The 12,401-nt window shown below is 55.5% G+C and overlaps 2 protein-coding genes across 2 annotated transcripts in view; one reads left to right on the plus strand and one right to left on the minus strand.

Annotated features, from left to right (window-relative positions):
- The window catches only part of VOLCADRAFT_87144 (uncharacterized protein), a gene marked incomplete at both ends in the record, with an annotated part of 13,629 nt that extends 11,164 nt beyond the window's left edge, over nt 1–2,465 (minus strand). The window contains 4 exons of the mRNA XM_002946944.1: nt 28–114; nt 649–868; nt 1,669–1,752; nt 2,416–2,465. Of these exons, the coding sequence (XP_002946990.1) occupies nt 28–114; nt 649–868; nt 1,669–1,752; nt 2,416–2,465 (441 nt within the window). The remainder of the gene's footprint in view (nt 1–27; nt 115–648; nt 869–1,668; nt 1,753–2,415) is intronic.
- A 1,376-nt stretch (nt 2,466–3,841) lies between these two features.
- Nucleotides 3,842–8,936, plus strand: VOLCADRAFT_116232 (uncharacterized protein; the record flags this gene model as incomplete). Its single annotated transcript, XM_002946752.1, has 6 exons — nt 3,842–3,901; nt 5,046–6,091; nt 6,336–6,554; nt 6,717–7,214; nt 7,516–7,668; nt 8,249–8,936. 6 exons carry the CDS (start codon nt 3,842–3,844, stop codon nt 8,934–8,936), a joined length of 2,664 nt encoding a protein of 887 aa, XP_002946798.1.
- Between the last annotated feature and the right edge of the window lie 3,465 nt (nt 8,937–12,401).

Genomic DNA, 12,401 nt, shown 5'->3' on the forward strand with positions numbered 1-12,401 from the left:
AGGAAAGGGCGGAGACCGTTGCCGTACAGGAGAGGGCGGAAGCTTTTGTGTCGGTGACTTCAGCGGAATCCCTGGCTGTAATGACGCCTTTGCACTTGTCAGCGGTAGTGGCGCCTGCAGCGCCGGAACTTGCGGTTCGCCGGGCAGCGGTGTGGCAGGGAACGAGGGATGCGACTGCTGCTGCGGCAACGGCTGTGGCAGCTGCGGCGGCGACGGCTGCAGTGGCGGTGGCGGCAGCGGCAGCGGCGGCAGTGGCGACGGTGGCAGCAGCAACATTGGCGACTGACGGCGCCGCGGCACGGAGGGACTTGCTGGCGGCGAAGGAGCCGGTAGAGAGGGCGGCAGCAGCATTGTTAGCAGCTGGATTGGTGGCGATACGGCGATTGCTAATGATGACGACGACGACGTTAATGTTGGCTGCTGCTGCTGCTCCTGCCCTCGGGGAGCCGATAGCGGCAGCTTTTCGATTTGAGTTCGGTCTCCCGGGTAGGAAGGGGCTGGGAATGAAGGTGGCACTAGATGGGACGCCTTCGACACCTTCGAAGCCTTCGACGGCGGCGGCGGCGGCGGTGGCGGCGGTGGCGGCGGCGGCGGCGGTGGTGGTAAGGGCACATTCACACGGTGCCAAAGCATGCTCAACGTCTTTACATCTTCCGCTGGGGGCGGCTCCTCGGTCGTTGTGGCCGCCTCGCCATCTACTGTGGGGCACCGAAACGCCAGGGAGGTTGCGGGAACGGGCGTTGAGGGCCGGGTAAACACATACAGACACACGCATGGCGGGGGGGCACGGATCGGAAAGATAGCGAAGGGGATTTCCCACGGAGGAAAGAAAAACCCCAAGCGCCCGGTTGCATTTGGTGCCCGCATGCTGCGGCGCGACGTGATGCGGCGTGCAGGTGCAGGTGCAGGTGCAGGTGCAGGTGCAGGTGCAGGTGCAGGTGCAGGTGAAGTCCTGAACTAGCGAAGGAAAGGGGTTATGACGGTGATGTTATGGTGGTCGTTATAGTGGTCGTTATGGTGGTCGTTATGGTGGTCGTTATGGTGGTAGAGAAGCGCCGTAGCAGCTATGGCGGCGCGGAGTCCTGCCACGCAAGTATTCTCTTATATCTTGCTGAAATATTTAAGGCGTGGCGTGACGTGGCTGTAGCAGCGGCGGCGGCGGTGGCGGTGGCGGTGGCGGCGGGGGCGGGGGCTCCATGGAGCAGGTAGAGGGTTTGTGGGCGGCACAAGTGCAGTGGAGAGGGAGAGCCGATGTCATTTGCCACCTTTACGCATTGCTGGGGTTGGGGGGGAAATATGCTTCGACTTCTCGAAGCGAAGCATGAGTGTAGAGATAGGCAAGTAGTTATTGCGAAGGGGAGCTGCCGTGGTGCGTGGAAGTAGGGCGCATGCATGCATGCATGTGCCGGACCACAGTACGGCAAGAGGGAAGCACACAGAGCTCCTACATGGGTCCCACAGGCGCATTGGTTCTTTAACTGCCGTTGTCTTGACTCTTACCTACCAAGAGGTGTGTCCCGCTGCTGAGACAGTGTCCTCTGTTTCACCCCACCCATCCACGGGTCGGGTATCTTACTAATTGTCCTTTGTTATTGGTTTAATCTTGGAGTACCCGTCTATGTGCGTTCTCTCGTCAATCGTCTGTGCCTCGTCGTTCCCCCCACCCACCCCGGGCAATCCCGGGGGGTTGCCACAATGCAGCGGTCCCTGGTTTTGTCACTGATGGCCACGGGTGGGTCGCCCGCGTGGCTCCTGTCGGGGGGCTTGAGGTGGTAGGATTCATTAACGGTGCAACACAGGTCATTGCTGTCATTACTATCGGCCACTAGTGCAACTTTCACAATGGGTTGGTGTTGGGAGGTGATGAGTTTCACAGCCGGGTTGTTTTGCTATCGAGTTGCGCTTGCCGTTGGCGGCCTAGCTACTGTAACGCAACACGGCAGGACTGAGAGCAATAAACCTTCCTTTTTTTGTAGATAAGGACAGGTCGGGCGGAGGGGCTACAGAGCTACACACAGAGGAAGAGAGAAAGAGTGAGGAAGGAGAGGAAAAGAAAGAGAGACAGAGAGAGTTAGAGAAGAAAGAGAGAGAGAGTTAGAGAGAGAGAGAGAGTAGGAGAGGTACCCGCTGCGTGATGACTTGTGACAACTTGTGCTGACTTGCGGAGATTCGTTCCAGCCAGCCAGTATCTGTCCGTGGGCGGTGGACCGCTCTGTTTTAGCACCGTACGGACTGCTGACAGACAAAATACGTGAGCCAAAATGGCACAAATTAACAGTTTTGAAAAAGGGCTGGTTCGGCGCCACAGAGGAGATTGTATTTGTGGTTTGGCCGTTGCGTGGGGTCGGGCGGGAAGGCTAGGTAGGTAGTTGTAAGGTTTGGCGAAGAGCTGCGAAGAAGACCAACTGCACTGACGAGGCATTGTCGCCGGCGATCCTTCTAGTCAAGCTGATAACAGGACTCATTCTTAAATCTGAATTGATCTGAAGGCTTCTTCCTAAACTTATAAAGATTTACTTTGCGGAATTCGTCCGGTTGTCGCGAAGCGCAGCAGTAGCCGTCCTGACGTTGCTTCTGCCGGTATGCGACTGACCTAATGTAACTCTTTCGGTCGTCGATCCAAACTTGCAAGCGTTTTTCTTAATTAGGACGCGAAGTGTTTGTCGACATGAGAAGACGGTTATGAGGCGATTATACTTCTCGGAGTTTCGTCGCTGGCCAGTAAAGCCGTCTGAGGCGTTATCGCTATTCGCGTTGCACGCAGCCTACGGCGAGAGAACCGACTCCAAATGGCAAACCACCGGTTTCTCAGAAGGCACGCAAAAGCTCAGTCCTGCGATTTCGAATTACCGTAACGAAAGCAATTGGTAGCTTCTATTCATATGCAAACCTTGTTGCAACCGCGCTTGAGTGGATGTATGAAACCGCCCAGCTAAGCACCGACGCACAGACAAGGTTCCTATCCGAAGCGCACTGTTCACCTTTACAGGGGCGCGAGGTAGCTTTAAAACTTTCGCTTGCCGAGCCCTTTCCAACGCTTGTAATACAAATTATAGCAGTTTGCAGCTTGGATGATTTCCGCTATGAACCAACGCCATGGGTGCGAACCTCCTTACGCTGTCGCCATGCAATCAGCAGTCTTATCGGACTCCTTGGAGACGTTTAGAGCAATAAATCGACTAGCGCGGAAGAGTGCGCCCTGTCAACCGTTTTAAACTACTTACAAAAGGAAGCGGGGTAAGCAACGGATGCAAGAAAGGCAGGCGGTTCGCTTACCAGGAATCATCGCCATAAGCAGATCTCTCCAATCCTCTTGAAGCGTTGCCCCATCGCGCAGCAGAACAGCCGGTGGATTGGCACCCGCTATCAGGTAGTAATACGGGAAAATGAGCACCAGACAAAATGCTGCGATACAAACTCCACGAGGTTTATTTCGCATCCTCTTGTCCAAGCGAGGGATGCCGCCAAACAGACGAAAGCCAATGCGCCGCTATAGGGACATTAAGCAACGGAAATGTTAAAATAACCTCATGTAATTCATGCTTCAGGTAGGGAGAAAATTTCCGTTAGTTCCTGGTTAAAACATTACGCCAATTACATTACAGGCTACGACTTTCGTATGGTGGGCGCCAGGAATGCAGCAATTTCCTGTTATATTATAGCTGAAAATACTAGTCGTACTTTATCACTTAGATGTATGAGCGTCTATTTAATGCTTCTTGCAACGATAGTGGTCACGTACTGCCGTACAATTTCGCGCTAGTAGCGTCGTCGTATGCTCTTGGCTACGGCGTGCCATAGATGCCGGTGATTATGCCTTTGCGCATGATACCTTCATACAATGGAAGATTATCATGCCTCCAGGGTTGTCAGGCGTTATCGCTACATGTTCGCCAAGCAAGTAAGGCCCAGGCGGGTTGGACAGCACACGCTCAGCGACCGCAAACCCTAAGAAAGCAGCGCAAGGGAAGAAGTGGCTTACTAGTTGTGACTGTTACCTCACCGTTAAACAGGCACATCGTCGTCATGTTTATGTTTTTAAAAAATAATGGGAGTGACTTCAGGACTACTACCTTAGCCATGTAATAACTTCCCTTGAAATAAGCGCTTCATTAGCACCATTCATAACTATTATTATGTTCAGATGATGCAGTATGTTGCTGCATGTGCGGAACGGACGCAAAAGTCGCCATTTGCGGAGCCAATCTCAGGTTGCTGGACCTCAAAAATAGCCATTTGCATCAATACGGTTACCTGAATGGCCGCAAGTTTGGACCGTCTAAATCTCGCAGCCACTTTGCCGGAGCTTGGAGCTCCACCAAGCAAGAAGCACCAGCAGCAAAACGATTTCCGGTGACACAGACAAAAGCATGGAATCGAGAATCGCTTCGCACTACAATGCCGGGCCTTCGGGGCGGGTCTTTGCACCTCATTGCCCAACCGTCGGGCTGTATCTTGCTGGCGCAACAAAAGGCATCAGAGCACGGCACTATTTCTCTCGGACCGTAGCGGAACATGCGCTGAAGTCTTCAAGACCCCACACACGGGCATCGGAGCGTCGCATTCCATCGCCATCTCCTCCGGCAGGTGCTCTCCACACCTTGTCCGCTGACCTTGGCATCGCTCAATCAACCTCCGCACTCCAGCGTTTGTCTTCTCAACATAATGATCCTCAAGGCCTCCGCGCGCTGCAGAAAGAAGCCATCTCCTCGGCGGCCGCGGCCGCCGCCAGCCCAGCCACCGCAAACGCATCTTCAGAGCCCTCCGCCGCCAGCACCGCTGCCCATGGCGGCCTTGGCGGCGGCGCCACCACCACCGGTAGCAGCAGCAACAGCAGCAGCAGCTTACCCGGGCGCGCCGCCACAGCCGTCAGCCATCCGGCGCATGCCTCAACTAGCACACCACCTGCCGTACTATTACACGGACATCCAAAAACACCCATACTACAACAACAACAACCGTCGTACGGCATGTCAACTGTCGCGATTGAGCTGGGGGAGGGTTTCTCTGTGCATCTCCCCACCGTTACTCCGTACACCGTACAGACCCCGGAGCCACCGGGAGGGCACTGCGGCAGTAGTAGTACAGCTACAGCCACAACTACTGCTACAGCTACCGCTGTGGAACTTGCTAGTGCTGTTGGTGCTGGGGGCGTGTATCGCTGTCCGTCCCAGAAGGGGGAGGGGGAGAGGGAGGAGGGGGGAACCCCCCTCGGCAAGGAAGAGGGGTCAGGGGGGTTAACACGTACACATTCAGGGGTTGGAGCTGTGAGGGTGTGTATCGACGAGGAGTTTGCAGCGCGGGCGGGGACTCTGGGGGGAGCGGGGTCCGAGCCAGGCCGCCGCGCAACGGCAGCAGCAGTAACAACGGCAGAGCACGGACACGACGTGACGCTGGAAGGGTCCCCAGCAGTAGCAGTGGCAGTAGCAGTGGAGGGTGCAGCTTCCCCCCCTGGCGGAGTATCGCGCACAGGCGCTTGGCACCGAGGTGGCGTTGGCAGTGGCGGAGAACCAGACGGCGGTCCCATGGCAGCAGCAGCAGCAGAGGTTTCCGCAGCAATCGCTGGACAGCCGATCACAGCAGTCGCAGTAGAAGCAGCAGCAGCGGGGTTATTATTCGAAGCTACAACTGAAGCGGTTGCTAATACGACACATGGGTCGTACGTCCCGGCAACTGACACGTTAGCACGTGCTGATAACGTCGCAGCTGCTACAGCCGCAGTAGCAGCTGCCACAGCAGCGGCGGCGGAGGCGGAGGCCGTGTCGGCAACAGCCGCCGTCGGCTCCGCCGCCGCCATTAGAGGCGATGTCGTACTGGCGGCGACTTCTCTAGACGGGGGCCCCCCGGACGATGGATCCAAAACATCTGTCAACTTTGCTTCACGTAAGGCCCTAAATCGACAGCTAGGCGACGCCGTGACGTGGCGGGAGGTACGGGAGCTTCTGGCATTGCACGGCACCGTACTGGATGAGGTGCACTTGCTGGTGGCGGCGCGGCGTCTGCGGGCCGTTGCGCCGCAGCCAGGTCGCCGGGTGGCTCGGGAGCAGGCACGGTTTCGTGTCTTCATGACGGGTTTTACTGAGCTGTGCGGGTAGGGGCTGGAAAGGGGGAGGGGGACAGGGGGGGGAAGAGGTTGATGGGGTGCGACGTTTCCAGTCGTAACAGTGGGCGTTGCGCGGCTTGGTGGTGGTTGGTGTTCCGACCCATGGGTCATTATTTCAACCATGTAGTCCTCTTTACTCTTACAGCTTCCCTCTTAGCCACACCAAACACTTAGCTCCCCGTCGTACCACGTCGGATGAGGTACTGATCACGCCGTACTGTACGACGTGCAGGCACTACTTGTCCTCCATGGGTCCTGTCCCGCTGGCGGGAGTGCTGTACTCGCTTGCCGTACTTCGCTGCACGCCGCCGGCTGCCTGGATGACCTCCTGGCTGGCGGTTTCGGAGCACCGGCTCCTCCTCCAGGAGTTCGGGCCCCAAGAGCTAGCTAACAGCGTGTATGCACTGGCGCAGCTAGAGTACGACCCCGGCGGGATGTGGATGGGCAGGCTGTGCGCCGCGGCCGCGTCGTACATGCCTGCGGCTGCCGCCGCCGGGCACGGCGCCGGTAGAAATGGCCTGGACGTCAGGCCGTACGGGGATGGCGGCAGCAGGAATGGCGACGGCGCTGCTACTGCCGCCGCGACGGCGCTGCCACCGCTGCGGTTCACCAGCCAGGGGTTGAGTCAGATAATTTGGGGCTTAGCTCGTCTGGGCTATCAGCCACAGGCACCGTTCATGCGAGCCTTTTGTACGGAAGTGCTACGGCAACTGCCGTACTTCATGGCGTCGGGCCTGTCCAACACATTGTGGGGTCTGACGGTGCTGTCGTACCGGCCGTCCAGCTCCTGGGTCGCGACGGTTGGCGCAGCTTGCTTGCGGTTGATGCCCGCATTTTCGTCGTACGACCTGTCGATTTCGTCGTGGGCCTTACTGCGGCTGGGCTTTGCACCGGATCGCGACTGGTTGGCGGGCTTTTTGAGCGCCAGCTACAGCCAACTGCCGTCAGCTGCACCTGAGCACGCGGCGCGCATGTTGTGGTGCCTGGCAAGTTTGGGCCTTATGCCGCCGGCAGATTGGTTACGGCACTGGTTGAGTTTGACGTACGTACGGCTGCTGGAAGCGGAATCGACATCGCTAACGACGATGATGTGGGGCCTGGCGACGCTGGGGTGAGTGTACGACATGGTAGAAACAGCAGCTGTAGCAGCAGCACCACCACAACCACCACAACCACTACAACCAGCTAGTGATGCTGCTGCTACAGCGTCACTTGATAGTAGATGCACTCTCTCGCGCAGCATTGCTTCTAAGTTCTGCACCGGTCGTTGGTGGTGTAACTAACCTTCAGTTATCGTCGTTGTTCTCTTTTAACCTCTGCTTTTTGGGGCTCCTGCTTTGTGTAAACCCCGTCTTTCCCTTCCACTGCCCTTCCACGTGTGCGGTTCGTCTTTCCCTTCCACTGCCGGCCAGTATCCGCCCCAATCGGCGCTGGGTGGACTTGTTGCTCGTGGCGGCCTGGGAGCAGCCTCTGCGCTCCTTCTCACCGCCCGATTTGGTGATGCTGCTGTGGGGGCTGTCCAAGTGCGGCGCGGTGCCGGAGGAGGCGTGGATGGAGGAGTTCTGGTGGGTCTCTGGCGGGGGCTTGGACTGGGTTGGGAGTGTAGGGGTTCGGCGTGTGGTGGGGTTTTACCGCTGCAAGAGCGGGGCTGGGGTTAAGGGAGACGATGAGGAGGAAGGTTGGGTTGGGGGTTGGTGCTTTAAGAGGGCGGGAGTGGACAAGGGTGAGGAGATGGAGGAGGAGGAGGATGTGGGGGCGGGGGGAAGTGGAACGGGGCTGAGAGGGGCAGTAGGGGAGCATGTATGTACCGTGCCGTCGTCATTATCTGGGGCTTTGGTACATGGCAAATGCAGCACCAGCAGCACCTGCATCGCATGTTGAAAGTAGTCTGATGTCCGTTTGGTTATGTAATGTTTTGCTGCGAAATGTTTATCGTTTTTTGTGTTCATGTTTAAAAGCAATCCAGAGTTCATTTTTTTCCGTTGTTGATTTCCTCACGTCTCGTCTGCATATGCCCACGTGCCCTCGTCATTGCGCTGTGTTTTGTATGTACTGTGCTGCTCAACGTATATGTACGGCAAGGGCCGTGTCGTACAAGCGTCTACCTGTACTGCAAGCGCGACACCTCGTGCTGCTACTGAGAAGCTGCATCTCGCTGGGTCAAGCACCTAGTGCGCGTTGGCTTTCTGGTCACGAGGTGGTGACGTTGGCGCGCATGGACGAGCAGACCGCCGCGGGGCTGTCGCAATTGTCGTACTCGTACGGCATGCTGGAGCGGACGCCTTGCCAGGAGTGGTTCTCGGCTCTGTATGGCGCCGCCGCCAAATCAAACTTCGACGACTTCGACGCCATGTCACTCGAACGGCTCATTTGGGGCATCGCGAAGATGGATCCGCCCACCGGGTCGCGACCCGAGTGCCTGTCGCCCGGCTGGACGGAAGCTTTCCTTGCGGGATGCGCCGTACGGATGTACGACATGTCGTATTGCAACCTTGCAAACGTTTTGTTTGCGCTTGCACTTCTGGGGTTGAGGCCGGGGGCTGCATGGCTGATGGCGGCGGTGGCGCGCGGGGAGGAGTTGCTAGGCGAGTTCGGCCAGCAGACAGCCGCCAAGGCGCTTTGGGCACTGCCGCGTTTGCTGGGGCCGTACGACAGTGTCGGCGCAGCCGCCGCAGCAGCGGCCAATGCAGCTGGCGGCGTAGGCGAAGGCAGCAGCAACTGCCATGGGGCCGATCAGGAAGAGGCCCAGCGGGCTGTACTGCGACTGTACGGGATGTTGGAGCAACGCATTGTGAGGATGATGCCACGACGGTCTCAGACAGCTCGAGTTTGACAACAGTCGTTTGTGTAACCAGCGGCGCACAGCGTTCGCAGCGACCCCTTTTTAACCACCTTTTCAGAGGAAAGGCGAGGAGGAAGGTGGGGGATTGGTTCCTATGGGACCTTGCGCCCAGCTTGCCTAGTGTGAAACAGCAGTTGAAAACGTTTATTTTTAAAGGATGGTCAAAGAATGGAAAACGTTTATTTTTAAGGAATGGTCTTCTGTTTAATTACAGTATGCTTGCAGATGGGCCGATTGCGTCTCGTTGAAACAAGAAAAATGAAACTAAACACCGTATTTGAATTCGAATCTGATTTTTCTTGGATCCATACACCATCTACTCAGTACCTATCTTGACCTGTTCAAAATTTTTAATAAGACCTAACATGGCATGAGTTTTAAAATAATTGGCGGCTGGCCGTGCCAGCTGCCGTGCCATCATCAAGTCTTGCGATTTCAGCCAATTCCTGATAACGGCAACTTTTTTTGATGGCAGCTTTGTATTCAGCTTACAGGGAATTTCTAAAAGAGTTTCTGAACATAGATCCTTCAGATAGACTCCTTTGGTGAGTACTTTGTGGTGTGTGTGTTCCAGAGTGACCTGTTGTGGTGAATCACTGTTGAAGGGACCGACGACCGAGGGTTCCTGTCTCTTAGGGTTTTAGGGTGGTTAGGGGTTGGTATGGCCCACGAGCAATATTCGATAAGGGGGCACTTTCGCGGGGCCAACGCGAAGCCCACCAAAGGCGAACTGAATTTGGCTGGGTCACACATGGCGACAGCGTTGAGGTGGGTGCGGACAGCGACAATACGCTACCTGCGATGTGGTCGGACTCATTTGTAAGTTAAGTCAAAATTGTTATTCACCCATCCATCCATGCATGCATTAATCATCCAAAAAAACTTTAAATAGGAGCTATTTTTGAGTTGTTTTCGTTTAGTCTAAGGAAAGACGTGGAATAAGCAAGGACAAAAGAATTTCGTCTTAGGAGGCGAATTTTGTCACCTGCGGCGACTTGACCCGAATTCGCCTGCAAAAGATCTGTTGCACAACAGCTTACAGATTCGGCCAAGTAGCGCAAGTGAATTAATTCGCTACTCATACCTTGCCCCATGCTTGTTGCACAACGGGGGAATCCGGGTTATCAGGGCGCCTCTCGCTTCGATCTGGCAGCTCGGCCTTAGTTATTGCCAGCCAGGTCCAGTAGAACAATTACGCGCTTTGGCAGACAGCGCACCCGGCCTGTAGTTGCTGTTGCTATCTGGTCAATAGTAACTGGTTATACCTGGGTTTGGTCTTTTATACCTATCACCTGGATATGCTGGTTCGCGAGTTGGCTGAACAGGAAAGTGACGCCGTGGAAGTCTGGGCGGAACTCTGCCCGATTTGCAACTGTCTGGCCAGTATACGGACAATTCCGTACAACGAGCTGTTTTTGGGAAGCTGACCTACCAATGACATCACGCGAACCGTTATTCTCATTGCCGAGTTATCTGATGCCGCTTTCTAATGTGATTGTACATATCGCCTTAAGCATAACGCCACCCTATTGTTTGCAGCCCACAGATATCAATTCCTTGAGTATTAACGGGACTCTCTTGGAATATGGGTAAAAAGCAGCATCAGAAGGATCGACTATTCCTTACTACAAAGGAATGGAAGGAGGAGTGGGGTGAGTGTTTAATTCTGTGTGAGAAACATCTCCCTTGAATTGGGCCATGAAGGCGATGGTTGTTGTACGTTGTAATATTTAAAATGAAGCCTTCCACACTTTGCGTTAATTTTGGAAACAGCTAAGATCCTTGCGTCTTATGTCATGTATGTCCTTCATCACACGCCGAGGCCGATTTATGCTTGTTTGAAGGTTGTTTAAGGTTAGAGATATTGCACATAGCAATTAAAAGCCCTGCAAAGCCACTCTTGCAAGTTGACCCGTTGGTCGCTGACAAGAGATGGCTTGCTTTGGTGGTGTGCACGGAACTCACAATTCATTTCATGCATCTGATGGCGCCTGGTTCCCTTAACTTTAGTACCCTCTACCTTGGTCTTCCTTGACCAACTCGGCCCCTTGCATCCATCTTGCATCGCGCAGGCGGATTCAAGGGGGGCAAGGGCGCGGCGCCCTTCAAGCGCCTGCCCTTCCACTGTTGCGCCATTAACTTTACGCCCTTCGAAGACCCGGTCTGCACAGATGATGGCACAGTGTACGACATCACGGCAATCGTGCCGTACATCATGAAATACAAAAAGCATCCCGTCACAGGCGAGCCGCTGCAGCTCAAGGACCTGACGCGCCTCAACTTCTCTAAGAATGGCGACGGCGAGTTTACCTGCCCCGTCATGGGAAAGGCAAGAAGCTGACAAAACGGAAAACAGAACAACCCGAACCATTGGACCATTCCTCTTGTCTGTGCAGCACAGGGCGCGGGAAAACACATGCCAAAAGGGGGGAGGGGGCCAAACACATGCCGAGAGGGGAGGGAAGGGGAGGGGAGAAGCCCGACGGTTCAGGGTCCCGGCACGTAAAGCCACCCGCGGGAAGCGAAGGCGGGTGAGACCTCTGCAAGGGCTTTTCGTTTAGGGAAGTGGAAATACGGCTATCCAGGTCTGGTTCTGGAGCTTACTTATCTTATCTTATACCCCTCCTCCCCTTTTTCCCTTTCCCCGCTTCCCCCCTTTTACTATCCTACCCCTCTCTCGTTCACTTCATTCTTTCTCGCATATGATCCCCTGCTTGATGTAATGTATAATACGCCTGGCTCTCCCCCTCTCTACCCCCCCTCCCCCTCCCCTCCCCCGGCCCCCCCCTCCCTCCCTCCTACTTCCCACACCTCCCCCAGGTCTTCACGGAACACACCCACATAGTGGCGATCCGCACTACCGGGAATGTGTACTGCTGGGAGGCGGTGGAGGAGCTGTGTGTGAAGCCGCGCAGCTGGAAGGACCTGCTCACTGATGAGCCCTTCACCCGCAAGGACATCCTCCACATCCAGGACCCCCTGAACCTCAGCGGCCGAACCATCGACCAGTTCGACCACGGTGCGGTGCGGTGCGGTCGGGTGCGGTGCCGTCCTCCCCTCGAGAGGGGGGGAAAGCCGGCTTTTCCTGGCCTATGGGTTTCTCTATATGTCGCCGTTATTACAGTTTGTTGTTATTATACAGTTTGTTGTTATTATACAGTTTGTTGTTATTATACAGTTTGTTGTTATTATACAGTTTGTTGTTATTATACAGTTTGGACCCCTGGATCTCGTTTTGTATCTCATTACTGACATCTCAGCGGGTTGTGGGTCCCGCCCGCGTTCACCCACCCGTCGGGTGCTTTGTTGGTGCCTACCCTACCTTACCCTACCCTACCCTACCTTACCTTACCTTGCCCTACCCTACCCTACCTTACCTTGCCCTACCTTGCTCTACCCTACCCTACCCTGCTCTAACCTACCCTACCTTACCTTGCCCTACCCTACCCTACCTTA

Source organism: Volvox carteri (genome assembly GCF_000143455.1).
Source record: "Volvox carteri f. nagariensis unplaced genomic scaffold VOLCAscaffold_4, whole genome shotgun sequence".
NCBI lineage: Eukaryota > Viridiplantae > Chlorophyta > Chlorophyceae > Chlamydomonadales > Volvocaceae > Volvox > Volvox carteri.